The sequence below is a fragment of the Oncorhynchus tshawytscha genome, linkage group LG02 (genome assembly GCF_018296145.1).
Source record: "Oncorhynchus tshawytscha isolate Ot180627B linkage group LG02, Otsh_v2.0, whole genome shotgun sequence".
NCBI classification, from domain to species: domain Eukaryota; kingdom Metazoa; phylum Chordata; class Actinopteri; order Salmoniformes; family Salmonidae; genus Oncorhynchus; species Oncorhynchus tshawytscha.
Window position 1 is genome coordinate 40,912,129 of NC_056430.1, and position 28,000 is coordinate 40,940,128.

Genomic DNA, 28,000 nt, shown 5'->3' on the forward strand with positions numbered 1-28,000 from the left:
AAATTTCTGTAGAGAGTGATGTCATGAAATTCGAATCCAAGCCACAAGCTGGTTCCATGTGCCATTCCACAGATACATAAGCCTACACGTGATCGAGACACCCCCAAAATATAGCAATAGAAAATAATAGCAATTATACTTGTGAAATCGACATGAGCATTGCTCAACATTACACAACATTGTCAATGTGTGAGTCTCCTGACATTATTCCTGGTAAATCCAAAATGTTCCCCTCGCCCTTAGATGCATGCCGTTCCATTGGCCACATCACAGTCTATTTTAAGGTTTGTGCTCAACTCAGAGGGCCAGGGCATTCAGGCAGGCAGCGAGGGAAGGGGAGGGTAAACAGTACTGTGTTTCAGAGGGGATAGCTAGGCCGCCTGTCTTTCTCTGACCCTAATTCCAGATGCATTCAGCCACATTAACAACAACTCCTGCTGCCTGGCTGGCTGAGGAACATGACGGTCTACTGGAATTGGAGGATTCCCACTGAATGGTAGGACAGGATGACATAGGCTTGGCTACTGTGTGATCAAAGCGCACAACAGTAATGGGGGCGAAAGAGTTTAGTAACACAATGCATGGTGGGAGATGATATTGATGTCATATCCCTGTTTAACATGGATCCCTGGTTTCACTGCGGCAGGCGGGGCATGGCCATGCTTCTGTTGCTGTACTGTTATATTGTCGTCTAGGTGTCAATGTGGGTAATGGGAATTCCAGTAAGAATGGCTCTTCATACTTACAGATGTATGTTAACAATGTCAGAACTGCAAAGTTGAAGATAGTGACTGGCCTTTTAACTCTCAAATCTTTACAGAGATTACAACAAAACTCTACTCGGCATGAACGTAAATAATCTACTGGGCTCGATCATATCAACATTGAACTTGTGTTTCTTTCTTTCTCTCCTTTTCAGATAAAGAACCTCCTTGTTTACACTGCCACTTTGTGATATTTATTTATATTTTATGTATTTCAATTCTATTTCTATTTTTATTCATTTTTTCTGTGTTGTTAATACTCCTGAATAGACATTCAATCCAAATGGATCTAAGAGCTAAACACAGTCTGGGTCTTCTGGACCAGCTGAGGAAGATGAGGGAGACAGAGAAGCTGACAGATGTGGTGTTAGTGGCTGAGGGCATCAGCTTCCCCTGCCACCGTGTGGTCCTCTCAGCTTTCAGCCCTTACTTCCGGGTTATGTTCACCTGCGGCCTGCGGGAGTGTAGTACTAGGGAAGTGTTTTTGCGTGACACCCCAGCCGATAGCCTGGGTCTATTGTTAAACTACATGTATTGTTCTGAGCTCCCGCTCAACAACGCCAATGTACAGGGGGTCTCGGTCGCTGCCTTCCTCCTGCAGATGGACGAGGTGTTCAACCACTGCCAGAGCCACATGAGGGAGAACATGGACGCCTCCAACTGCCTCGGGGTGTACTACTTTTCCCGCGACCTGGGAGCCGAGGAGCTGGCCGACCATGCCCAGAGATACCTGCGGACGCACTTCGTTCAGGTGTGTATGAGCGAGGAGATTCTGGAACTAGAGGCCCACCAACTGGGGGCGCTGCTGAGCTCTGACGACCTCAACGTGTCGCGGGAGGAGACCATCCTGGACGTGGTGCTGCGCTGGGTCAGGCAGGACACTCCGGGGGATGGGATGGAGGACAGGCGGAGTAGACACCTGGTTGAGCTCCTGAGGAAGGTGCGTTTCGCCTTGGTGGCCCCTGACTACTTGAGGGAGGCTATGAAGAGGAATATGTCTCTGTTGGCGGATGCAGAGTGTCTGGAGATGATGGAGGAGGCACTGGAGGCCACAGGGATGCATCCGGCCTCCTCACCCCGTAAACTGAAGCTCCGCTATGGGATGGAGACCACGGATCTGCTGCTCTGCATCGGCAACGAGGGTGGAGGGATCCGATCACGGTATGGAAATTATTCGGAACGTAGCTTCTGCTACGCTCCCTCCACGGGCCGCACCCACTACATCACGTCCCCACGCTACGGAGACGTTCTGGGATTCGTGTGTGCAGGGGTCGTCACCGAAGGCAACGAGATTGTGGTGGCCGGGGAGGCAGGGGTGAGGAAAATGGCCAGGCAGACGAACAGGAATGTGGAGATATTCAGGTAGGAATCTGGAAGAATGGTATCATGAGCTCCGTGTGTGAATGAGATCATCAACAATGGTCACTGATGAGAGTGACAGTCAATGGCATACTGTTTATGTGCTGTGGCCAGGTGAAGTGCGTGGCCCGGTGGAGTGCGTGGCCAGGTGGAGTGCGTGGTCAAGTGGAGTGCGTGGCCAGGTGGAATGTGTGGCCAGGTGGAATGTGTGGCCAGGTGGAGTGCGTGGCCAGGTGGAGTGCATGGCCAGGTGGAGTGACAGTATGAGAAGGATTGTCAGTAACTCCAGACCAGAGGCCTGCCTAATGGGCTTTAATAGCACTCCTGTCTTTATTTTAGCATAGTGGAGTCTCACTAAAATAGGATGTATCTCCTAACCCCTGCCGCTGACTTTGGTTTTCTTGTCCTCCTCAGGCACAGGGTGGAGGCCCAGGGAACCTGGGAGCACCTGAGCTCAGCAGAGTACCGAGACTCGTACGCTCTGGGGGCGCTGGGTGATACTATTTACCTGCTGGGAGGCCAGATGAAGCTGAAGAACCAGTACCTCATCACCAACTCTGTGGAGCGCTGGTCCCTGCAGGGTGGGCCCTGGCATAGCGCCGCCCCGCTACCCATTCCGCTGGCCTATCACAGCGTGGTCCGACTGAAGAACCGCCTCTACGTGCTCGGGGGTCGAACTCCACAGGTAATGGACTAAAGAGAAGGGGTTTGATATACAGTACCAGTCAAAAGTTTGGAAACACCTTCTCATTCAAGGGTTTTTCATTATGCAATATGCAATCATGTAGTAACCAAAAACGTGTTAAACAAAACAAAATATATTTGAGATTTTAGATACTTCAAAGTAGCCACCCTTTGCCTTGATGACAGCTTCATGAGGTAGTCATCTGAAATGCTTTTCCAAAAGTCTTGTAGGAGTTCCCACATATGCTGAGCACTTGTTGTCTGCTTTTCCTTCACTCTGTGGTCCAAGTCATCCCAAACCATCTCAATTGAGTTGAGGTCGGTTGATTATGGAGGCCAGGTCATCTGATGCAGCACTCCATCACTCTCCTTCTTGGTCAAATAGCCCTTGCACAGCCTGGAGGTGTGTTTTGGGTCATTGTCCTGTAGAAAAACAAATGATATTCCCACTAAGCGCAAACCAGATGGGAAGGCGTATCGCTGCAGAATACTGTGGTAGCCATGCTGGTTAAGTGTGCCTTGAATTCTAAATAAATCACCTACAGTGTCACCAGCAAAGCTCCCCCACACCATCAAACTTCCTCCTCCATGCGGGAACCACACATGCAGAGATCGTCCGTTCACCTACTCTGCGTCTCACAAAGACACAGCGGTTGGAACCAGAAATTTCAAATTTGGACTCATCAGACCAAAGGACAGATTTCCACCAGTCTAAAGTCCATTGCTCGTGTTTCTTGGCCCAAGCAAGTCTCTTCTTCTTATTGGTGTCCTTCTTAGTAGTGGTTTCTTTGCAGCAATTCGACCATGAAGTCCTGATTCACGTAGTCTCTTCTGAACAGTTGATGTTGAGATTTGTCTGTTACTTGAACTCTGTGAGGTGCAATCTGAGGTGCAGTTGCTTTCCAATTTCTGAGACTGGGAAACTCTAATGAACTTATCCTCTGCAGCAGAGTTAACTCTAGGTCTTCCTTCCCTGTGGCGGTCCTCATGAGAGCCAGTTTCATCATAGCACTTGATAATTTTTGTGACTGCACTTGAAGAAACTTTCAAAGTTCTTGAAATGTACCGTATAGGCTGACCTGCATGTGTTAAAGTAATGATGGACTGTCGTTTCTCTTTGCTTATTTGAGCCTTTCTTGCCATAATATAAACTTTGTCTTTTACTAAATAGGGCTATATTCTGTATACCACCCCTACCTTGTGACAACACAACTGATTGCCTCAACCGCATTAAGAAGGAAAGAAATTCCACAAATGTGCTTTTAACAAGGCACACCTGTTAATTGAAATACATTCCAGGTGGCTACCTCATGAAGCTGGATGAGATAATGCCAAAAGTGTGCAAAGCTGTCATCAAGGCAAAGGGGGGGCTACTTAGAATATAAAATATATTTTATATACAAATTTTTTCCTTGCTACATATTTGTTATTTGTTATATGTGTTATTTAATAGTTTTGTTGTCTTCACTATTATTCCACAATGTAGAAAATAGTAGAAATAAAGAAAAACCCTGGAATGAGTAGGTGCATCCAAGCTTTTGACTGGTACTGTAGATGAATAGCCTGTGAATGTTAGACTATATTAGGTGTGTGTGTGTGTCTGTGTGTGTGTGTGTGTGTGTGTGTGTGTGTGTGTGTGTGTGTGTGCGTGCGTGCGTTTGCACACACAATGTGCGGGCAGGAAGGCCAAGGGGGGATTTCACATTTGTTTGATTCAATCTCACAACACCTATGTATTTTTGGAGTCCCTCACTCTCACTCATGTACACACTGTGCTTTAGGCTGCAAAGCTTTGACAGCAGAGAGACACACTATCTGTGTCAGTGTGCAACTCTTAGCCCGCTCTCTATACCTCTTCCTTCTCTAAACTCTGCACCTGTCCTGTCACTTCCCCTGGCAGTCCTGGCGGATGGACGACGAGCCAGACCGCTTGAGCAACCGTCTGCTGGAGTACGACCCTGAGACAAACAAGTGGACAGAGCTTGGTCCCATGAAGTACTCCAAGTACCGCTGTGGTGCTGTGGCACTCAATGGAGAGATCTACGTGATGGGTGAGATTAAATAAATAAATATCACAATTGGCCATTTGTTCTCATTGGTTTCCTGATGGTCATGACGATGATGGTCACTTTGTAACAGCAACCGGTGATTATTCCTCATAATTTGATCTTTAGTATGTTTTTTCCTAGAGCAGTGTTTCTAATCCTGGTCCTGAGGACCCAAAGGGTTGCACAATTTAGTTTTTGCTTTAGCACTACTGTACACACGACTTTAAATTAAAGCTTGATAATGAGTTGAGCAGCTGTGTAGTGCTAGAGACAAAACCAAAATGTGCATACTTTTGGGTCCCCGGGACCAGGATTAAGTAACACTGTCCTAGCGAAACCCCCAACCTTCAACATAAACAGTATGTTTGGACAAAACCCATTTTTTAAAAGTAGCACTTTACAACACAAAGTAATGAATGTTCCAGTACCAACCCAGTTGTGTTCTAACAGGAGGTATCGGCTGTGAGGGGGTCGATCATGGGCAGTCCCGTCGTTGCCTTGATGCTGTGGAAATCTACAACCCTGATGGAAACTTCTGGAGGGATGGGCCTACTATGCCTTCACCACAGCTATCCCTACGCAGCAATGCCTCCAACGCCGCGGTGGTGGGGGGCAAGCTTTATGTCTGTGGATACTACAAGGGGGCGGGTAACTAAACCACAGATGATCCATTATATTGACCAGATACTCAAGTGGCCGCTCAAATGATGAAAATAGATGTTTTCAAAAATGGAAGGCAGTTGGGAGGAGGCAAGATCAGGTGGGACCATTCTAGCCAATGAGAGGGCAGACGCTTGTGAACAACAGGAACAACTCCCGAGATAAAACGTTTTTTTTAATCAAAGCTACTGGGATGTCACGTCTTACTTATGTCAGTACACTCGTAACACCCTAAGCATTATGAAACTTCTATTCGATCAAATAAGCCACATGTAGCAAATAAGCCATACATTTTTTTGCAATCGAAATTGGACACTCACTGACCTCCAAATAAAAACTTGCTTGGTGAGCGAAAAAAATAAGGATTAAAAAACGGCACCTGCTGGAGAAGACAGATTTTGGGCCCAGCTATGCCTCTCGCTTGCCTCTTCCTCTCTGACTAAACCTACTTTCCTTTCCACTGTTCACAAAACTGTGACATCACGTGGCACAGGTTTGAGTAAAAGATGACCTGTCTCTTTAAGGAGTTAACAAATTGACTGTGTAGATGAATGCTGTTTCATTTGACTGCCACACCACTCTTTAAAATGCCACCATTCTACGCCATGTGGTAGCAAACTTGTCACAAGTTATTCTGAAAAATATATATATTGTCAGTAAAGTGATTCCAATAGTGACAACATTCCTATATTCCTGGCCTATCCTAATCCCTGTCTCCCTCAGATCGTCATGAAGACATAATCAAGGACATCCTGGAACTAGACCCGTGGGAGAACCGCTGGACCGTTGTGGCCTGCCGCGTTCTGATGCATGATGCCTACGACGTCTGCTTGGTGGCAAGCCTCAATCCACGGGAGCTCATGTCTCCCCCGGCAGACCTAGTAACTCAGTGACGTTCACCTGCCCTAAGGTCTAATCTTCTTAGCTAAGAGTACCTTGGGCTATAATTATGTATTCTGAAAGATGATCATATTGAGCAACAAGACCTTTCTTTCTGCTGCTGTGGGCCAGGAGTCAAAAAGCAGTAGTGCTGGCTGATCCTGGTGGTGCTTGTTGACAGACATTGCGCAGTTGGTGTTTAAAAGCCCTGACCTGAGTGGGGCACTGCACAAAATAACACTCTACCCTTGTCTTGAACTGTATATGACCTACCGAGTTGCACATTTAGAAGTAAACATTGTATCTGAATATCATACCTTAGTGGGTTTTGTGACACTGAAATATAGCTTGTAAATACAATTGTTTTGCGATTTTATTTTTTATGTTGCTGTAAAATGCCTCTGCCTCATCTTTGGAATACTGGAAAGAAAACCAGACAGACAGGTCCTTCACAATCAAGTTATTTTGTATCAATTTTCCATTTTGCTCTTTACATTTGTTCAAGATTATATTTTTGTCATGCAAATAAGACTTACATTAAATTGAGTCTTTGCTCAGGCGTAAACATGTGTTTGTGGAGCTAGTGTACTAGAATTGCAGAAAGAGGTGATGAGAGAGGATTCTACACGTGGCACTGGCACGTGTTGGCTTAGTTATGTGTTGCCCTTCTCCTGTATGCCAACAGAAGAGATGGCCCTTAATTAAACGCTATAAAAACCTCCAAAACCCCCAGTTATACCGTTGTGTAGAAAGTTGTATTGGTAATATAGCAGAAAGTGTAATAATGCCTGGCACCCTCGTGGTTGACTTTAACACCATCAGACTTTTACTTATAAATATGGTTTGACAATTACTTTCCTCTTTTCATCCCGTATTCTTTTGTGGGCATGATTTCTGTACATGTTATCCCACAATTTGCCCCAAAATTTACTCAGAAACAGTAGCTCATTCATTTGTAGTTTAATCTTAATGGGAAAGTCTGATGTAACATTAACAGTGTAAAGGGTTTTGAAAACACTAAAACACAAACATAGGGAATCGATGAAAAAGTACATTTTTGATGGTGAATTTTGTTGTCAAAACCAATTACATTGAGATCAACCAAACACAACAACAGCTTGTCAAACAACTCCCTCCTCAATACCTCCCTACACTGACATCCTGATTCCCCTTCAGACATCAGTCAGAATCACAGTTCATGTCAAACAGCTGCCATAAGCCTCTGTTTCTCTCTGAGACAGCCTGGGGCTCAGGTGGCGATGGGGTCTTTTCCCAGGCGGGCCTGGGGTTGTTCCCTGTTGAACCGCACACAGAGCTGTTACTTTCCTGGGACCACAAGCTGAAAGGGTTGCGATAGCCTCCGGTGGCTTTGTTAGACTTCTTCTCTTTGTCCTGCTGTCGTTTCTGAGCTTCTGGTATGACTGTGTCCATCTCCATCCTGTTGGGATCATGCTGCTCCTTGCTAGTCGATCCAGCTCCCTGCTTCCTTTGGTTTTTGAGGGGCTGTCGGTTCTCATCCCCACCCCTGCCCACTAATCGACCGTTACTCCTGGTCTGTGGTGGCATTAGTGCCCTCCTCCTGCTTCTGAATGGCTGTTTCCTCTGTCCCTGGCCTCTCTGGGTGAACCTACGTCCAGCCATGGTGCTCCTGCCCCTGGGGCTCTCTGAGGGGACCGCTGCAGGCTCACTGTGGTCAGGCTGGCTGCTCTGCTCCGGGTCGCAGTGGGGGTTCATGATGGTGCGGGTGCTCCTAATGGTCACATCTTGCAGAAGCGCGTAGGCCCTGCTGGGGTCCTGAAAACCCTGCATGGGGTACTGTAGAGCTGGAGCGCCCCCCGATGTGCTGGGGTCTTGTAGGCCCTGCATAGGATAGTGTAGGGCTTCGGCACCTCTTCCTGGTCCATGAGTCACAGCGGTAGAGCGTGTGGTGTATGGGTACACCCCCTGCCAGGAAGTCTTAGCCGGCTCATCCAGCATCATCTGGCTACACCGCTCCAGCTGATCCTCCTCCACCATCGCAGGAAGGTACAGAGCTCTGGGGTCTGCGGCCTGGCCCTGGTCACATGTCTCTGAGGGTCCTCCTCTGGTTCCTCTATCTGCAGGGTGCAGCCACCCTGCCACCTCTCCTCCCGTCTCCCCTACACCACATGATGCCACTGCTTTAGAAGGCGCTGTGACCGCTGTCGCACTGCAGAGACGTACACCTTCAAAGTACCTCTTCTCCTCACTCACCAGGCAGAACCTCTCTACCAGTCCTGGGGATGTCTGGACCGTGCTTTCTGTCACCCTAACAGGAGTGGGGAGGGGTTCGGACCCGTGCTGGGAAATCAAGGTGCTTAGAAGGGACAGGGCTTCTACTAACATGCTTTGATCTCGGCTCTGCTCATGTCTCAGGACCTCCAGATTCTGCTGCAGGCCCTGCATGTGGGAGCTGAGTTCTGTAGTCGCCACACCCGTCTAGGACAGAATAGAAGACAACAATATATGACTAATAGCAAAGACATGAAAATCAAATATAGATATGTCACATTAAATTATCAACACTAAGTATGTCAAATAGTATTCTCAGCACCCAGAATCAAATATTTTGTGTGTCAGCCAACTAATGTTTTGTTTGTCACGAGAGACTAGTCATATGTTGGTATCACACTCTCACCCCACACACCCTCATTAAGTATAAATTCAACATCAGGACGAAGGCTTGACAATACAGAGTTATAAATGCCACCTGTCCTCACCTTGGCTACTCTGTTCTCCATCTCTTTTAGCATCTGATTCTGTGAGCTCACTTTATTCAGCAAGGCCTCAAACTGCTGTGCAAAGCCATCCTGCAGACTGGCTATGTTTTGCTGCACTGTAAAAGATGTTAAAAGGTAACCCCAATGAATACACAATCCATTCCATAGCAATCAAGACCAATGTAAAAAGATAGCCACAATCTACACACTGCCCATTATAGCCAAAGAGACCGGCATATTCATCATAATTTCAAAATCGAGGTATTAGATCAAATATTTCTATAATGAAATATATGCATGTGATCATAATTTCACTACTGAACTAAAGCACCATCTACTGGTCTCAGAGATTATTTCCTTTATAAACATGTTAATAATGAGCAATGCACAATAGATTCTAATAAAAGTTCAGAGAAATTGTACAAAGCAACCCACATGTCTTTGCAAAATCTGCAAAATCTTTGTTGCCTGTTGTAGTGCTCTCATCAATGTGATTTACAGAGAGCTTAATCTGAAACACACATAGCATAAGGGTTTATCATTATTATGAAAATGAGCACCAGACCAGCAGTACAATTTTGCAAAAATGTATTATTCTGGATTGTTCACTTACATTTTCAAGTTTTTCACGAAATTGTAGAAATCCAGAGGTGAGAATGTCGCTGATGAAACAGACAGGACACTAATTAAACCACAAAATACCATGTTGTTTGTATCTTTCATAATAAAATCCCTGCAGAAACAGGTAACACTCATGAGACATAGCTACCTCTCACACTTTTCTTTAGCTTTTTTCTTGTCCTCTTCAAACCTGTCCAGTATGCCAATTGCTTTGCCACTTGTAAAGCTTGGCACCTTCACTTTGTCCTTTCCGTCTCCGAACAGGAATGGTTTGGAATGGTAATTGCTTAAAATCTTTGGCTCACTTGCCTGAAACACAATGACTGGTTCATCATAAAACAAAGAAAAGCACTGACAGTTTTGAGTTTGTTCTGGGGTTCATCTGATAAAGTGAATTGCTAAATGTTGTATTATAAATTAATGGGATACTACATATTGTGAGCAAAAAAAAGTAATTGCATTCACTGAGCTCAGGACTGTGGCACAAAGGTGGACATGATGAGACAATGAGATGGTTTACAAAGTAAAAGAAAATATAGACCTACCTCCTGTGACTGTGAGCTACCGGATATTCTGTTTGAAAAGCCCATGTCCTGTGACATGCCCTGAGAGTTTTCAGGCCAAAACTGGGATCCAAACAGGAACTGTGAGTCTGTCAAACTGGAGTAGTCACTGGTAGCCCCATTCCTGCTGGTGATCTTGGGCACACTACAAGTTATAAACACACACACACTTAATTCATTTTAAGGGCTACACAAACATTTAGGCTAACTCGCTAAATATCAATAATATATTTTTGAAAGCTGCATTAATTGTCTGCTGCAGTGCACTTTAGGTAACAGTTATGTATTTCATTGTGTGGGGTAGATTATCGTCTTGGCTATGGGGTGGATTATCTTCTTGGCTATAGGGGGATTATATTCTTGGCTAAAATTAGTTATGCTTACATGGATCCAGTTGGGATGCTTAAAATCTCTTTGATATTCCACACGTTGGGATTCATTTCTGTTTTGAGTACAGATAAAATAATTATTTTAACGTTATAAACCAATTACAAATGATTTTTTTTTAAACACAAAACAGCTGGCAAATGTATTAGCTAGCCAGCTAGTTGGCTGGTAATGTTAGCTAGCTAACATATATTAGGCATGTTAGCCTTCTCACGTTACTCTTTATGGACGTTATGACCTGGCTGCTAACTAATGTTACCTAGCTTGTTCTGCTTTTTCCAACAACGTTAGCTACTCACCACTGTAGTCATGTAGTAGCCAACTATGTAGTTGGCTAACAACTCAATTATATGCTAGTTCCCCCCCAAAAATATGGCTAATGGGAAACGTGTTCTGGTTAGCTAGCTAGCTCCTTTTCGGTAATAAACAACACACGAACACAGCTAGTTGTTTGATATGAATAACCGTGTTGTTGCAGAGCTTGGCCACAGTGGACAAACGTTTCATCACGTGCAGGTGGGTTAAAAGGAGATGCTCGTGGCGATTACCTCCCGCCTTCCCAAATGTTCCCTCTCAGTCGTTCCTCATAAAGGTTCAGCAAAGATCTCTCCTCAACTGTAAGGTCGACTGTTCAGTGATGTCAGGGAACGTGACCTGGTTTTAATGTCTTTGGACGTGACCGGTTCGTGGGTAATGTATTTTCACAGACCTTTGAAGGGGCAGGTGCAACAAACAAAAATGTTTTTAGATGCAGACCCCACAACACAACACTAAACATTACATATACACCCCACAAAGTATACCACCTTCCTATTAAGTTGCAGTTTTTAAATTTAAAAACTAGGTCCCAGGGGTAAAAACACCTTAGTAAAGATTTATGTTTCCTATTATTGTGCCCTTTAAATTTAATAGGATCTCTATGGGCCTAATAGTAAAGATGTGTCTTTTAACTTAAAAAATGTATTAGCCTTATAGCCACAGTATTGGAGGTGGCAGAGGCAGTGACAAACGGTGGGCCCTGTTTTAGATGCATGCCAAAACCCACAACACAACACTTACATTCATTGCACTGTAACGCAAACGGTACAAACTGTTATTAGGGGCCAAGCTGTCCCAACAGCAGAGCTTTCTTTTCAGCACCATGGAGTGAATCCTTTTAGTACAGGTGTTGTTGGAGCTGCAGCACACCCTGATAAATCGAAATACAACTTTAAAAATATATATATTACATTAAAAAAATATGAACTAGGCCTTTATTACTCCTGTATTAATGTAAGTCTTCATGTCAGAAGTCATTGCCTCTCCTTGATCGGGCGGTGCTCGGCGGTCGACGTCACCGGTCTTCTAGTCATCATCGATCCATTTTTCATTTTCCATTGGTTTTGTCTTGTCTTCCCACACACCTGTTTTCAATCCCATCCATTACCTGTTGTGTATTTACTTCCCTGCCACCTATACAGACACGTCTCTGACAGAATCTCTGACCAAAATATATGAAGTCAGCAGGAGAGGACACTATGCTCATGGAGGTGGAGGAACGCGTCAGGGAAGTCATGCGCAGGAGAGTCAAACGGAGTGTAAAATTGAAGCTTTTAATAAATGTCCAAGTAACATGCTCCACAACACTAATAAGAAAAAAATATGGTACGAAGACCCGTTGCGCACCTATACAAATAACACTACACTGACAATAAACAATCTCTGACAAAGACATGAGGGGAAACAGAGGGTTAAATACACAACAGGTAATGGATGGGATTGAAAACAGGTGTGTGGGAAGACAAGACAAAACCAATGGAAAATGACAAATGGATCGATGATGGCTAGAAGACCGGTGACGTCGACCGCCGAGCAGAAGTCGTGACACTTCATCTATGAACTCAATGCAATACCCCAGTGATCACAGATCTTGGTATTACAATTAGCAAAGATCAGAAAGAAAAGGCCAATTAAAATTTTTCTCTTGTTGTAGAGAAAATTGGAATGAGATTTAACTCCTGGTTAAGTCTTTGTTTTTCCAGAACTGGTTTGACAACACATTATCTGGGTTAAACAATTATTGAATAATGATAGACAACTATATCATTATCCAGAACTGGAATTTCTTGATTTTAGGGGAAAGGCCATTTGGCCTTCAAAAGAGGTGCCCAATTGTAACGGTTCTCTTTAGTTGAAGGAGAGGCAGACCAAAATGCGGCGTGATGATGATTCATGTTTGTATAATAAAGGAAAACTATACATGAATAAACTACAAAAACAATGAAATGTGAAAACTCAAAACAGCCCTATCTGGTGCAAAACACAGAGACAGGAACAATCACCCACAAACACACAGTGAAACCCAGGCTACCTAAATATGGTTCCCAATCAGAGACAATGACTAACACCTGCCTCTGATTGAGAACCATATCAGGCCAGACATAGAAATAGACAAACAAGACATCCAACATAGAATGCCCACTCAGATCACACCCTGACCAACCAAAACATAGAAACATACAAAGCAAACTATGGTCAGGGTGTGACACCAATCTATCAGGGCACCAAGGCTATTAATCAAAATAGCCAATTAAATTGATTTGAAAAACCAAACAGCTATTCTGTTAAGAAAAACATACGTGTATGTAAATGTACATAAATAATTAGCCTACAGTACATATCAAAGGGTAGGTGATAGCCTATGCGTATTGGTTACAATCTGTCATCATGTCCAGACCAATCCTGATGGAAGGGAGGTGTCAGAAAATGTAGCCAAACTTTAATGAGACTTTTAATTACGTATATACACTGAGTGTACAAAACATTAGGAACACCTTCCTAATATTGAGTTGCACCCCCTTTTGCCCTCAGAACAGCCTCAATTTGTCGTGACTGGTGTTGGACACAAGGATGCCAGCTCATGTTGACTCCAATGCTTCCCACAGTTGTGTCAAGTTGGCTGGATGTCCTTTGGGTGGTGGACCATCTTGATACTTTTATTTATACATTTTTTATTTAGCCTTTATTTAACTAGGCAAGTCAGTTAAGAACAAATTCTTATCTTCAATGACGGCATAGGAACAGAGGGTTAACTGCCTTGTTCAGGGGCAGAACGACAGATTTTTACCTTGTCAGCTCGAATCTTCCATTCCTCTCAAAAACTTTAGAAAAGGCTGTTGCGCAGCAACTCACTGCCTTCCTGAAGACAAACAATGTATACGAAATGCTTCAGTCTGGTTTTAGACCCCATCATAGCACTGAGACGGCACTTGTGAAGGTGGTAAATGACATTTTAATGGCATCGGACTGAGGCTCTGCATCTGTCCTCGTGCTCCTAGACCTTAGTGCTGCTTTTGATACCATCGATCACCACATTCTTTTGGAGAGATTGGAAACCCAAATTGGTCTACACGGACAAGTTCTGGCCTGGTTTAGATCTTATCTGTTGGAAAGATATCAGTTTGTCTCTGTGAATGGTTTGTCCTCTGACAAATTAACTGTACATTTCGGTGTTCCTCAAGGTTCCGTTTTAGGACCACTATTGTTTTCACTATATATTTTACCTCTTGGGGATGTTATTCGAAAACATAATGTTAACTTTCACTGCTATGCGGATGACACACAGCTGTACATTTCAATGAAACATGGTGAAGCCCCAAAATTGCCCTTGCTAGAAGCATGTGTTTCAAACATAAGGAAGTGGATGGCTGCAAACTTTCTACTTTTAAACTCGGACAAAACAGAGATGCTTGTTCTAGGTCCCAAGAAACAAAGAGATCTTCTGTTGAATCTGACAATTAATCTTAATGGTTGTACAGTCGTCTCAAATAAAACTGTGAAGGACCTCGGCGTTACTCTGGACCCTGATCTCTCTTTTGAAGAACATATCAAGACCATTTCAAGGACAGCTTTTTTCCATCTACGTAATATTGCAAAAATCAGAAACTTTCTGTCCAAAAATGATGCAGAAAAATTCATCCATGCTTTTGTCACTTCTAGGTTAGACTACTGCAATGCTCTACTTTCCGGCTACCCGGATAAAGCACTAAATAAACTTCAGTTAGTGCTAAATACGGCTGCTAGAATCCTGACTAGAACCAAAATATTTGATCATATTACTCCAGTGCTAGCCTCCCTACACTGGCTTCCTGTCAAAGCAAGGGCTGATTTCAAGGTTTTACTGCTAACCTACAAAGAATTACATGGGCTTGCTCCGACCTATTTCTCTGATTTGGTCCTGCCGTACATACCTACGTACGCTACGGTCACAAGACGCAGGCCTCCTAATTGTCCCTAGAATTTCTAAGCAAACAGCTGGAGGCAGGGCTTTCTCCTATAGAGCTCCATTTTTATGGAACGGTCTGCCTACCCATGTCAGAGACGCAAACTCAGTCTCAACCTTTAAGTCTTTACTGAAGACTCATCTCTTCAGTGGGTCATATGATTGAGTGTAGTCTGGCCCAGGAGTGGGAAGGTGAACGGAAAGGCTCTCGAGCAACGAACCGCCCTTGCTGTCTCTGCCTGGCCGGTTCCCCTCTTTCCACTGGGATTCTCTGCCTCTAACCCTATTACAGGGGCTGAGTCACTGGCTTACTGGGGCTCTCTCATGCCGTCCCTGGAAGGGGTGCGTCACCTGAGTGGGTTGATTCACTGATGTGGTCATCCTGTCTGGGTTGGCGCCCCCCCCCCCTTGGGTTGTGCCATGGCGGAGATCTTTGTGGGCTATACTCAGCCTTGTCTGAGGATGGTAAGTTGGTGGTTGAAGATATCCCTCTAGTGGTGTGGGGGCTGTGCTTTGGCAAAGTGGGTGGGGTTATATCCTTCCTGTTTGGCCCTGTCTGGAGGTGTCCTCGGATGAGGCAACAGTGTCTCCTGACCCCTCCTGTCTCAGCCTCCAGTATTTATGCTGCAGTAGTTTATGTGTCGGGGGGCTAGGGTCAGTTTGTTATATCTGGAGTACTTCTCCTGTCCTATTCGGTGTCCTGTGTGAATATAAGTGTGTGTTTTCTAATTCTCTCCTTCTCTCTTTCTTTCTCTCTCTCGGAGGACCTGAGCTCTAGGACCATGCCCCAGGACTACCTGACATGATGACTCCTTGCTGTCCCCAGTCCACCTGGCCGTGCTGCTGCTCCAGTTTCAACTGTTCTGCCTTATTATTATTCGACCATGCTGGTCATTTATGAACATTTGAACATCTTGGCCATGTTCTGTTATAATCTCCACCCGGCACAGCCAGAAGAGGACTGGCCACCCCACATAGCCTGGTTCCTCTCTAGGTTTCTTCCTAGGTTTTGGCCTTTCTAGGGAGTTTTTCCTAGCCACCGTGCTTCTACACCTGCATTGTTTGCTGTTTGGGGTTTTAGGCTGGGTTTCTGTACAGCACTTTGAGATATCAGCTGATGTACGAAGGGCTATATAAATAAATTTGATTTGATTTGATTTGAACATGATGCTGCTACCACCATGCTTCACAGTTGGGATGGTGTTCTTCGGATAGCAAGCCTCCCCCTTTTTCCTCAAACATAACGATGGTCATTATGGCCAAACAGTTCTATTTTTTTTATAGATATCAGCTGATGTACGAAGGGCTATATAAATAAATTGGATTTGATTTGATTTGATTTAACACCTTGACAGAGATTTCTTGTATACACTCTGTATACAAAACATTAAGAACACCTGCTATTTCCATGTCATAGACTGACCAGGTGAATCCAGGTGAAAGCTATGATCCGTTATTGATGTCACTTGTTAAATCCACTTCAGTAAAGGTAGATGAAGGGAAGGAGACAGGTTAAAGAAGGATTTTTAAGCCTTGAAACAATTGAGACATGGATTGTGTATGTGTACCATTCAGAGGGTGAATAGGCAAGACAAAAGATTGAAGTGCCATTGAACAGGGCGTGGTAGTAGGTGCCAGGCGCACCGGTTCGTGTCAAGAACTGCAACTGCAACTCGTTTCCCATTTTAAATACGATTTATCTTTGACTTGCCTAGTTAAATAAAAGGTAATATAACTGGGAGAGAACAAACCCCTCTTTAAATGATTTAAGATAGAACTGAAACATTATTTTTCAATTATCGGTAAATGTAGAAACAAAAAAAGGAGTATGTACCATACAAATTTAAATGTACCTAAAAACTGAAAACCCCCTGTTGTAACGGGTTTCTTCTTCCTCTGAGGAGGAGGAGTAGGAGAGATCAGACCAATGTGCAGCGTGGTAAGTGTCCATAACGATACTTTATTTACATGAACACTAAACTACAAAATAACAACGTGATTAACCAAAACAAACAAAACAGTCCCGTGTGGAAACAAACACTGACACGGAAAATAATCACCCACAACTCAAAAGTGAAACCAGGCTACCTAAGTATGGTTCTCAATCAGGAACAACGATTGACAGCTGCCTCTGGTTGAGAACCATACCAGGCCAAACACAGAAATCCCAAATCATAGAAAAAGGAACATAGACAACACACTCAACTCACGCCCTGACCATACTAAAACAAAGACATAACAAAAGAACTAAGGTCAGAACGTGACACCTGTCTACATTAAGTTTATGCACTCTTGTCTGTATATTTCTGTTTTTACATGTTGTGTTATTGTTCAATTAAACAAGTATTTTTAAAAAGCATTGGAGTTTAACCCCCCCAAAATATCAAAATAATAATAATAATACAACTTTTTTTATCTACAGGACAGGCATTTCCACCTCTTTATGAAAAGCTGTGACCTTATGAATTTGAATTGTGTGGCCTTTTAACTTGCAGTGATGAGACTCAAGACAAATGGATAGGCTACTGCAGCCTGGAGCATGTGATGATGATGCAAAGCATTGCGCCATGACACTCTCACAAAATTTTACCATTGTTCACTCTCAAATGTTTACATTATGCCCTGACTTTCTCTGTTTCTTTTTTTTATTTGTTAAAAAAAATACATATATATATATATATATATTATATATGACTATTTCGGTCATGTTAAATATTAGCCATTATCAATATCGACTGTCAGTAATAATAACACATATTTAACTGCCAATTTATCATTGTTTTGTTTAATGTGCTTCCTCTGTAAACGCTGTCATGTCTGTGTGATTTTGTTGATTGAATTATAATTTTTTTAAATGAATATGTAGAATAATTAAATCATTAGGTAGCACAGACCAAGCCGTAACAGTTTGAACCTGAGGCATGGCGCAATACTTGGGTGTGTCATCACACAGTTTCATGGTCAGTGCGGGCAATAGGCCAGGGTATACTATTCTCCCTATTATAATTCTATGTACACTTATCTTCCAACATTATCATGGGTTGAAGAACTGAATGTGGCAATTTTCTGAATTAATCAAACCACCGTTTTTTTTGTGTGTGTGTGTGTGTGCATATTAAAGGCTCTCCAAACCCTATTTTTCCACGAAATGGTTAATGAAAAAGTCCCTAAACATACAGTGTATTCGGAAAGTATTCAGACCCCTTGACTTTTTCCACATTTTGTTACATTACAGCCTTATTCTAAAATTGATTTAAAAAAAGAAAACGGATCATCAATCTACACACAATACCCCATAATGACAAAACAAAAACAGTTTTTAGAATTGTTTTCAAATTTAAAAAAAATGTAAAACAGGAATACCTTATTTATTTAAGTATTCAAACCATTAACTGACTTGCCTAGTTAAATAAAGGTTAAATAAATACATTTGCTATGAGACTCGAAAATGAGCTCAGGTGCTTCCTGTTTCTATTGATTGATCGTCCTTGAGATGTTTCTACAACTTGATTGGAGTCCACCTGTGGTAAATTCAATTGATTGGACATGTTTTTGAAAGGAATTGTCCGCAGAGCTCCAAGAGAGGATTGTGTCGAGGCACAGATCTGTGGAAGGGTACCAAAACAATTCTGCAGCATTGAAGGTACCCAAGAATACAGTGGCCTCCATCATTCTTAAATGGAAGAAGTTTGGAACCACCAAGACTCTTCCTAGAGCTGGCCACAAGGCCAAACTGAGCAATTGAGGGAGAAGGACCTTGGTCATGGAGCTGACCAAGAACCCACTGGTCACTCTGACAGAGCTCCAGAGTTCCTCTGTGGAGATGGGAGAACCTTCCAGAAGGACAACAATCTCTGCAGCACTCCACCAATCAGGGCTTTATGGTAGAATGGCCAGACGGAAGCCACTCTTCTGTAAAAGGCAATTGACAGCCCGCTTGGAGTTTGCCAAAAGGCACCTAAATGATTCAGACCATGAGAAACAAGATTCTCTGGTCTGATGAAACCAAGATTGAACTCTTTGGCCTGAATGCCAAGCGTCACGTCTGGAGGAAACCTGGCACCATCCCTAAGGCGAAGAATGGTGGTGGCAGCATCATGATGTGGGGATGTGGTTCAGCGGAAGGGACTGGGAGACTAGTTAGAACCGAGGGAAAGATGAACGGCGCAAAGTACAGAGAGATACTTGATGAAAACCTACCCCAGAGCACTCTGGAGCTCAGACTAGGTCGAAGGTTCACCTTCCAACAGGACAACAACCATAAGCACACAGCCAAGACAATGCAGGAGTGGCTTTGGGACAAGTCTCTGAATGTCCTTGAGTGACCCAGCCAGAGCTCAGATTGAACACCTCTGGAGAGACCTGAAAATAGCTGTGCAGTGACGCTCCCCATCCAACCTGACAGAGCTTGAGAGGATCTGCAGAGAAGAATGGGAGAAACTCCCCAAATTCAGTTGTGCCAAGCTCGTAGCGTCATACCCAAGAAGACTCAAGGTTGTAATCGCTGCCAAAGGTGCTTCAACAAAGTATTGAGTAAACTGTCTGAATACTTCAGTTTTGTATTTTTTTAAATAAATTTGCAAACATTTCTAAAAAACTGTTTTTGCTTTGTCATTATGGGGTATTGTGTGTAGATTGATGAGAAGAAGAAAAAACTTTCAGAAAGCACTGTACATATTGTGAAATATCCGTGTTTAAAAAATAAATAAAAAACATTTTGTATTGTCACATGCAGTAAAATGTGTTGTTTTACAGGGTCAGACATAGTCATACAGCAGCCCTGGTGAAAATGAGGGTTAAGTGCCTTCCTTAATGGCACGTCAACAGATTTTTCACCTTGTTGGTCAGGTATTTGAACCAGCTTCCTTTTGGTTACTGGCCCAACACTATAACTGCTAGGCTACCTGCCCTACGAAATGAAATACGCATAGGTTCTGAAACTGAGATAAATATGTACATGTTTTGTTTGCTATCTTTCATTTATCTCCATTGTGAAATAGTTCTCCATAGACTACATTCTAATGTTGTGCCGATCAAATTGAAATTGAAGGTACACAGTATTTCAAAGTTGTTCTTTGGATAAATTAACAAAAAAATCCAATAGAAGAAAATGAAAAAGACAATTCTGACTCAGATTTGTTACTTTAAAATGTATGTCAAGCTAAATTCAATGATTGCAAAGTTTAAAAAATCATACAACTCCATGCACAAGGACTACTTTTAACCATTTCCATTTTAAAATAAAACATATTAGTCTCAGCATCACTCTGTTACCGTGGAAATGCCCTGATCAAATTGGTAGGCAACCCAGTGGATGTGTTTTCTGGGATTTTATTAAATGTATTCAGTGCAACAATTTTTTATATTTTTTCAGAAAATGAAATATCCTTGGATTGTTTTCCTAACATCCACTACAAGTTTTGCACAACATTTGTAACAACCACCACAGAAAATTCCCAAAACATTCTCATTAGGTTTCCAGGTAAGGTAATAACTAACACAATGTACCAGTAAAGTTTATAGAATATACTGCCACAACAAAATGTGAGAGCAATGTCCTGGGAACGTTCTTGCAACATCAAGCCAATGTTTTATACAAACATTGTATAATCATCAGCACAACTGGACAGTTTTTGTATTATGAGAACATTTACTGCTGGAAGTTGAAACCAGTCCCCTTTTTTCACCCCTTACTGTCTGACTGTTTGAAGAGGCCCCACTTGCAAGAGAACGTGGCTCAAACATTTGGGTTAAATTATTTGGGTGTATCAGTGACTGCCCTCATAATAAAGTCATGACTCATTAGACAGCCTGACAGTTTTTCTTTTGTGATAATGTTTACTGATTCAGGTACACTTGAACAATCTGTCATAAGGGTTAATAACAAGCACTTTCATATCTATATCAGTGTTATGTAGCCATTGAAGAAGGTTCAAATAAAGTGTTGTGGTATTTCAATATAAGTGAACGATTATAATCGTCATGTTTTTATTTGTGAAGATTTCTAAAAGACTGCATTTGGATATCTTAGGGGTTATTGATTATGCATACAAAAAATATTTGTTGAAGACACAACGAAGACATGGCCATCCATATTGTATCCTAGCAACTGATTGGACCAGCTGATGTTTGTAGTTGAAAATCAGTTCAGTTAAAAAAATCTTTGGTTCAGTTCTCTTAGCAACAGTTATCCCTCTACAAAACCACAAAACAGGAAATTCAAACACTGAAATAAAAGTCCTCGATAGATAGCTCTTCGAGGCCAAGTGAGACATAATCGGTTAATAAGTCAAAAGTGTGTTGATTTAATAATCATACCTTGTATGCTTTTTATTATGAATAATTTAGGTACTCTCTGTTCAAGAATGTATATGAAATTCCTAATGTGAAGCAATGAAACGTACTTTCTCATTTTATTAGCTGTCAAAATGTTCATTCTTCAAGACTCATTTACCTAAAAGTCTATTTTGCAATTCTTTTTTTGCAAGTCTAATTTGTAATGTATTTATGACGTACAAGTCATGTATAATGTATTTTTGCATCTATAGCACAAATAGCTACGTTTGTTAGTTTGTGGCCAATGATCAGCTACTTTTATTTTGAAAGGAAAAGCCAGAAGTTAATATTATTTGTAGCTAAATGCTGCTCTTTGTACAACAGCTGTCATCTGTCGAGCGAAAACTTGTGTTGTGATTTGCAACGGTAGGTTGGTTTTGCTTTATTGATGACGTTCAATATAACAAATAACTGTTTTTCTATGTGAAAGCTAACATGCTGATTATAGATAAGCTAGCTACGTTAGTGTTGTTCTTATTTGAATGGAAATCGAGTAAAAACTAGCTGACTTCTGTCGTCGAGCTAGAAGTGCGCATAACGACATGATTGCTGACAGTCAGCCTAGTTTGCTATGATGTTAATGTTCGCTAGCTAGATTTGAAAAACTGCTCCAAAACGGCTTTATTGGCTCTGATTCGTTAATCTTAGCATGGCTGGCTAGCTAGCTAGCTAACGTTAGCTAGTTATACAGCATGTGTCATGACCAATGACTGTAGGGCATGACATTGCTAACGTTATTTTTTTTGAAACATTTCTTTATTTAACCTTTTATTTAACTAAGCAAGTCAGTTAAGAAACCATTCTAATTTACAATAACGGCCTACCAAAAGGCAAACGTTAGCACCTGCACAGTCAGTATATCTCACCAGACTGGATGTTCCAGTCCGACTCTACCTGCTGTAGTTACTGTAGTAAGATACGGTATAGAAAAACAAACATTTGTAAGATGCTGTTTACGTCCAGAGCAATCAATCGTTGCAGTTGTTGCCAGATTACTAGCTAATGTCGTTAGCCACCTCAGTCATGATCTGAGCTGTCATTTTTCAGATCTCTCAGGATACGCTGCAAACGTTATAGCTACAGATTTTATATTTTGTTATTATAGTCTGGGAGTCAGTCTACCTTTCTCTGTTTTTTCTAGGACTGTTCTGAATATGGCTGTGTCATACCTCATGGTCCTTTCAGCAGCTTTGATCCTGATCAGTCGTGAAACTCCAGTAACTAAGGTAGAGTAACATACAGTAACGTTACAGGTAATTCCTAAAGTGTTCAGACCCCCTTCACTTTTTCCACATTTTGTTAAGTTACAGCCTTTTCTAAAAACGGATATTTAAAAAAATCAAAAAATTCCCTCATCAATTTACACAATACCCCATAATGACATAGCAAGAACAGGCCTCTATACACTTTTGCAAATGTATAAAAATTACAAAACTGAAATATCACATTTTCATAAGTATTCAGACCCTTTATTCAGTACTTCGTTGAAGCACCTTTGGCAGAGATTACAGCCTCAAGTCTTCTTGGGTATGATGCTACAAATCAAATAGTATTTTATTTGTCACATGCGCCAAATACACCTTACTGTGAAATGCTTATTTACAAGCCCTTAACCAACAATGCAGTTATAGAAATAGAGTTAAGAAAATATTTAGTAAATATATGTAAAAAATCAAATCAAAAAGTAACACGAGAGAATTACATAACAATAACAAGGCTATATACAGGGGGTACCGGTACCAAGTCAATGTGCAGGGGGGTACAGGTTAGTTGAGGTCATTTGTAAAGTGATTGCATAGATAATAAACAGCGAGCTTGGGAGAGTTTCTCCCATTCTTCTCTGCAGATCCTCTCAAGCTCTGTCAGGTTGGATGGGGACAGCTATTTTCAGGTCTCCAGAGATATTCGATGGGATTCAAGTCGGGGCTCTGGCTGGGCCACTCAAGTAAACACTTATCTCCCTCACTAGCTTTAAGCATCAACTGTCAGAGCAGCTCACAGATTACTGCACCTGTACATAGCCCACCTATAATTTAGCCCAAACAACTACCTCTTTCCCTACTGTATTTCTTTATTTATTTTTGCTCCTTTGCACCCCATTATTTTTATTTCTACTTTGCACATTCTTCCACTGCAAATCTACCATTCCAGTGTTTTACTTGCTATATTGTATTTACTTTGCCACCATGGCCTTTTTTTGCCTTTACCTCCCTTATCTCAACTCATTTGCTCACATCGTATATAGACTTGTTTATACTGTATTATTGACTGTATGTTTGTTTTACTCCATGTGTAACTCTGTGTCGTTGTATGTGTCGAACTGCTTTGCTTTATCTTGGTCAGGTCGCAATTGTAAATAAGAACTTGTTCTCAACTTGCCTACCTGGTTAAATAAAGGTGAAATAAATACAAATAAATAAGTACATTCAGAGACTTGTCCCGAAGCCACTCCTGGATTGTCTTGGCTGTGTGCTTAGGGTAGTTAAGGTTTACAGTGTGCTTGTTTTTTTGTAGGCCCTACATCAGAATCACTTTGACTGCTGTGGAGAGCGACAGAGGCTGAACAGCTCATGCTCAAATAGCACTCAATGCGAGCCAGGTACTGACCACCATGTCATCCTATAGTGCAGTTCTGTTAAATGTTATTCATTAACTTTAGAATTGCAACAGTGATTTCCTCATACATTAGTAGTAGCCACTTTTGGATTAGACACATGTACTAGGATTAGAAAATAGACATGGGCCTTTGTTCTTCCAAAATTTGAGCAATCATCAAATCTATTTACTCAGGATGCTACCTGCGTGTCCTTGAGAACAACACAGCTGTGTGTATGCACTGTGACTCGACTATTGCAGATCTTGAGAACTTCACCGCTTGCAACTACAGTAAGTGGACAAGTACTGGACATGAATGCTGTGGGGGGGGGGGGTTCCACAGGTGTCCTGAACCTGTTCATTTTCCCCCTTTATCTCTTTGCCTTTAACAGCATACATCACAGAAAGGACCAATCATACAACTATAACTACAGTCCTTCCCACAATTGGTAAGAAATGGTGCCAGTTATTCTTTACACACATTTTGGTTAATTCACAGGTAACTACCAAAATAAAGGAAACACCAACACAGTGTCTTAATAGGGCATTCTACAAGTGTGTCTATTGGAGGGATGCGACATCATTCTTCCACAAGAAATTCCATCATTTAGTGTTTTGTCGATGGTGGTAGAAAACACTGTCTCAAGCCCCGCTCCAGAATCTCCCATAAGTGTTCAATTGGGTTGATATCTGGTGACTGAGACACACACCCTTTAAACCCCCTATGCTCCTTTGAGACCCCTCTTTCAAAGTCACTGAGGTCTCTTCTTCTAGTCATGCCAAAATAATGGGAAACAGGGCATTTTAATACATGACCCTAAGTATGATGGGATGTTAATTGCTTAATTAACTCAGGAACAACACCTGTGCGGAAGCACCTGCTTTCTATATACGTTGTATCCCTCATTTACTCAAGGTTTTTCTTTATTTTGGCAGTTACCTGTGTGTTGAACTGTCAAACTGTATGGGCTGTATCCAACTCTTCTATTGTTGTCATGCCATACAATTTGGGTATAGCACATATAGCAGGCATTGACATTAAGGGTTGTCCTGATGCCTGGGGCAAGTGACCTGAGCCGTTGAGGCTGCTCTGAGTTCGCCCCTTTGGGCAGGTGATTTATTTATTTTTTTTAATTTTAAGGAAGACAGCCTAATTGCAAAGAATTCCTGTAGCCTAAAATTGATCTTTCTTGTTCCTCCCTATTGTTTAAGTGAAAGACGGGCAACTAATGGCAGTCGGTCAAGTTGAGCCTCTTCTGAATTTTTTTTTTATTGTTAACAACCAGAATACAAATAATTCCAGAACTGGTCATTCTGACCCTTCCCCTTATGTGTATGTGAAAGGCAGGCAAAAGATGGTACCTCTGCATGTAAATAGCTAATTAAATATTTCAGGCAAGTGATCGTCAGGCAACCAAAAAATACTCCTGACTTGACTGATGGGCAAGTTGATCCCTAATACAGCATGGGTCTAGACTAGATGAGTTGTATGTTTAGTGAGAACACTAGGAGTGATAAAGTTTATTTAACAATTGTCTGTCTGTGTGAACAGGTGGTCCTGGTGTGGCAGCCTCTCTTCTGTTCGGAACTCTGTTGATCAGCCTGTTCCTGATTCTCTCTGTTGCCTCCTTTTTCTACCTTAAACGCTCCAACCGTCTCCCAGGTATCTTCTACCGGCGGAATAAGGGTAAGTCGTTACGATAATGGGTTGAATTTGAATAACTGTAAACGGGACAATAAATCTATGGTGTGCTCAAAATATGGAAAAGGTAACTAATACGTCTGGTGTACTTTCACAGCCTACATATTCCAACCAAATGAGACGGTAAGTCATTTTCAAACATTTCAACTGATTTATTGTGAAACATTTACTCCATTGTTACAAATGTAAATGTATCACCACATCGAATAAACAATACATTAGAATGATTTTATATGCAGTACCGAAAATGAATATCAAGAAATATGACTTGTGAATTTTCATCTCTCTTCAAGGCTGTCATGATACCATCGGCGACCTCTTCAGGTAAGAACATTTCACTAAAACACTTTACAACCTTCGATAGGGTTTTTGGTCGTTGTTTCACTGAGAAAAAATGTGTCCATGTCTAGCAATTGCGTAATATCATTGTTTTCAAACGTTTTACATGATCTCACTCCTTTATCCTGGCACAATCTTAGTCAGAGTTTGAACTACCTGCTGTGTGTGGGGAAAAGTCAACATTGGGGTCATACCGTATCCTATTGGGTTTATCATCCTCCTCTCTCTCCATTGTGTTGTGTAATCTGTAGTTAGGAAACCCAGATATGTGAGGAGGGAGCGGCCCTCAGCAAACTCTGCGTCCAGCGCTGCCACCATCCCCACCACTACCACAGTCTACAATGTGTAGGGAAGGAGGAGGCCCAATGGAGGAGGCCTGAACCAGCTGGCTAGCAGGTGCCAAATGACAGGGACAGGCTCAGGCCAGAGCACTTACAGTAAATTGGTGAGTATGTGTAGGCCTGTCCCTCCTCTGTAGTGTTGCCTAAGAAGACAGTTTACTTCATTCAAAAGCAGGTGGTGTCAGCTTTTTGACTCCGCAACACCTGCAGTATAGCCTTGTTACCGGAATTCTGTTTTGTAATGTAAATAGATAGACCTTAGATTATTTATTTTGAATCCATGTTTTTTCTATTTAGATTTTATTCTACTGCTGTCTAGAATTGGGCCAATTGTTTGTTTTACTTGATCTCTGTAGAGAATGGGGTGAGGTGGACAGTGATAGCTTCAGTGATAGCCCTTAATTTGAATTTTATTTCCAAGCTGATTTCAATATTCTTATTGTTCTCATTTAGTGAATCTTCTCATAGGTGTTTTAAATTGCATACTTATTATTATTATTTTTCTCTGTGGTTTATGCACTGAACCAAACTGAATGTATTTTAATTTATTTAATACATGCACAAATACAAACACTACAAAATGAGAACATAATGTAAAAACGCTTAAAGCTCTTTAAGAGCTCTCCTCACATTCCATGAAAGGTGTGGATCTTCCAGAGCAACACACACCAATAACGCTAACATGTGATCCACTGGCTGTGAAATATCTTAATATGTCTCATTTAATTCATCCCAAAAAGATGGATCCTCAAATGTTATTTCTCTATCAAGTAGGAAAATGGTCATCTAAGAGTTAGGTGAAAAATGCTTCTCAGTAAAAAATCTTTATAATATTCACCCCAACACAGGTAATAGGACCTGAAAAAGGTGCTAGCTAATATGACATGCTTTATCTGGCCATAATGTGGGAAATTCATGCTGACATTTTGCCTAATCTTTTCAGAACAATTGCACATAAGCTATTACTTGAATTCCTTTATTTCAAGCATAAATTGTGACATTTGTTGGCTAAGAGTAGCAACTGTTGTCACTGTTGCCAAATATGTTGTGATGCTTGTCTTACCAAAAGAATGTGCACTAAACTGAAGTCGTTAGTGTGCCATTGATGTGACGTGTGCTCAAAGATTTCTCCAGGAAACGGGTGGTGATCATTTTAAAGACAGGTGCATATGTTCTCTTCTGGTTTATTATTGGGTATTTGAGTGACCTCCTGTGGCTTTTTAGCAACACCTTGTATTAAATCAAGGTTAAGTATTTATTTTTATTTTTTTGTCTTGCTGGAGGAACGGTACAACGGGTTTTACTTGCTAAACTTCAAGGGTGATTGAGTGATGATATGGTGAATTTAGGGACAAGTTTTAAGTGACATTTTTAGTTATTTATGCTGGAAGAACTGTTGTATGAAGACATTTTGAGAACTAGTGTGACTGGTAATTCCAGTTTGTGTGTTCAGTGGGCATGAGTCTGAAGTGATGGTATTTCCAACAACAGGAACAACTGATTGTAAAATCATTTTAATCCCAAATAGATTTATCCTTCTTACATTAGCTGTTGTACAGCCATTTGTAAAATTGTACACATGTACATTGTTTTTATACAAATGATGTATTGTTTTTGTAATGTGGTATTTTGTACTTATTGATTCTAGTTTTACATTTTATGAAGTATTTTCTGATTCTGAAGAGTATGTATGATTTACAAAAATAAAGCACCTTTCTCGTAA

General features: G+C 41.7%; 3 protein-coding genes across 6 annotated transcripts; 2 read left to right on the forward strand and 1 right to left on the reverse strand.

Moving 5' to 3' along the window:
• Positions 1-314: 314 nt before the first annotated feature.
• kbtbd12 (kelch repeat and BTB (POZ) domain containing 12) lies at positions 315-6,959 on the forward strand. 2 transcript variants are annotated; one of them, XM_024374446.2, is made up of 6 exons: positions 315-496; positions 920-2,126; positions 2,538-2,808; positions 4,708-4,858; positions 5,306-5,503; positions 6,239-6,959. In XM_024374446.2, the coding sequence occupies exons 2-6, from the start codon at positions 1,048-1,050 to the stop codon at positions 6,406-6,408; spliced, it is 1,869 nt and encodes a 622-aa protein (XP_024230214.1). In that variant the 5' UTR covers positions 315-496; positions 920-1,047; the 3' UTR covers positions 6,409-6,959. The 2 variants fall into 2 exon arrangements, with proteins under 2 accessions (XP_024230214.1, XP_024230204.1); XM_024374436.2 differs by lacking the exon at positions 315-496 and adding an exon at positions 531-750.
• Positions 6,960-7,337: 378 nt separating this feature from the next.
• Positions 7,338-11,420, reverse strand: iho1 (interactor of HORMAD1 1). Of its 3 annotated transcripts, none has more exons than XM_024374466.2 (8): positions 11,252-11,420; positions 10,701-10,758; positions 10,299-10,461; positions 9,902-10,062; positions 9,746-9,794; positions 9,568-9,643; positions 9,133-9,248; positions 7,338-8,851 (listed from the first exon to the last, which is right to left on the reverse strand). In XM_024374466.2, the coding sequence occupies exons 2-8, from the start codon at positions 10,754-10,756 to the stop codon at positions 7,574-7,576; spliced, it is 1,899 nt and encodes a 632-aa protein (XP_024230234.1). In that variant the 5' UTR covers positions 10,757-10,758; positions 11,252-11,420; the 3' UTR covers positions 7,338-7,573. The 3 variants fall into 3 exon arrangements, with proteins under 3 accessions (XP_024230234.1, XP_024230225.1, XP_042154737.1); XM_024374457.2 differs by lacking the exon at positions 11,252-11,420 and adding an exon at positions 11,003-11,245; XM_042298803.1 differs by lacking the exon at positions 10,701-10,758.
• Positions 11,421-21,583: 10,163 nt separating this feature from the next.
• On the forward strand, positions 21,584-28,000 carry lg02h1orf159 (linkage group 02 C1orf159 homolog). Its single transcript, XM_024374423.1, has 9 exons — positions 21,584-21,666; positions 22,442-22,526; positions 23,815-23,899; positions 24,091-24,186; positions 24,288-24,344; positions 25,448-25,582; positions 25,695-25,720; positions 25,891-25,921; positions 26,188-28,000. The coding sequence occupies exons 2-9, from the start codon at positions 22,455-22,457 to the stop codon at positions 26,283-26,285; spliced, it is 600 nt and encodes a 199-aa protein (XP_024230191.1). The 5' UTR covers positions 21,584-21,666; positions 22,442-22,454; the 3' UTR covers positions 26,286-28,000.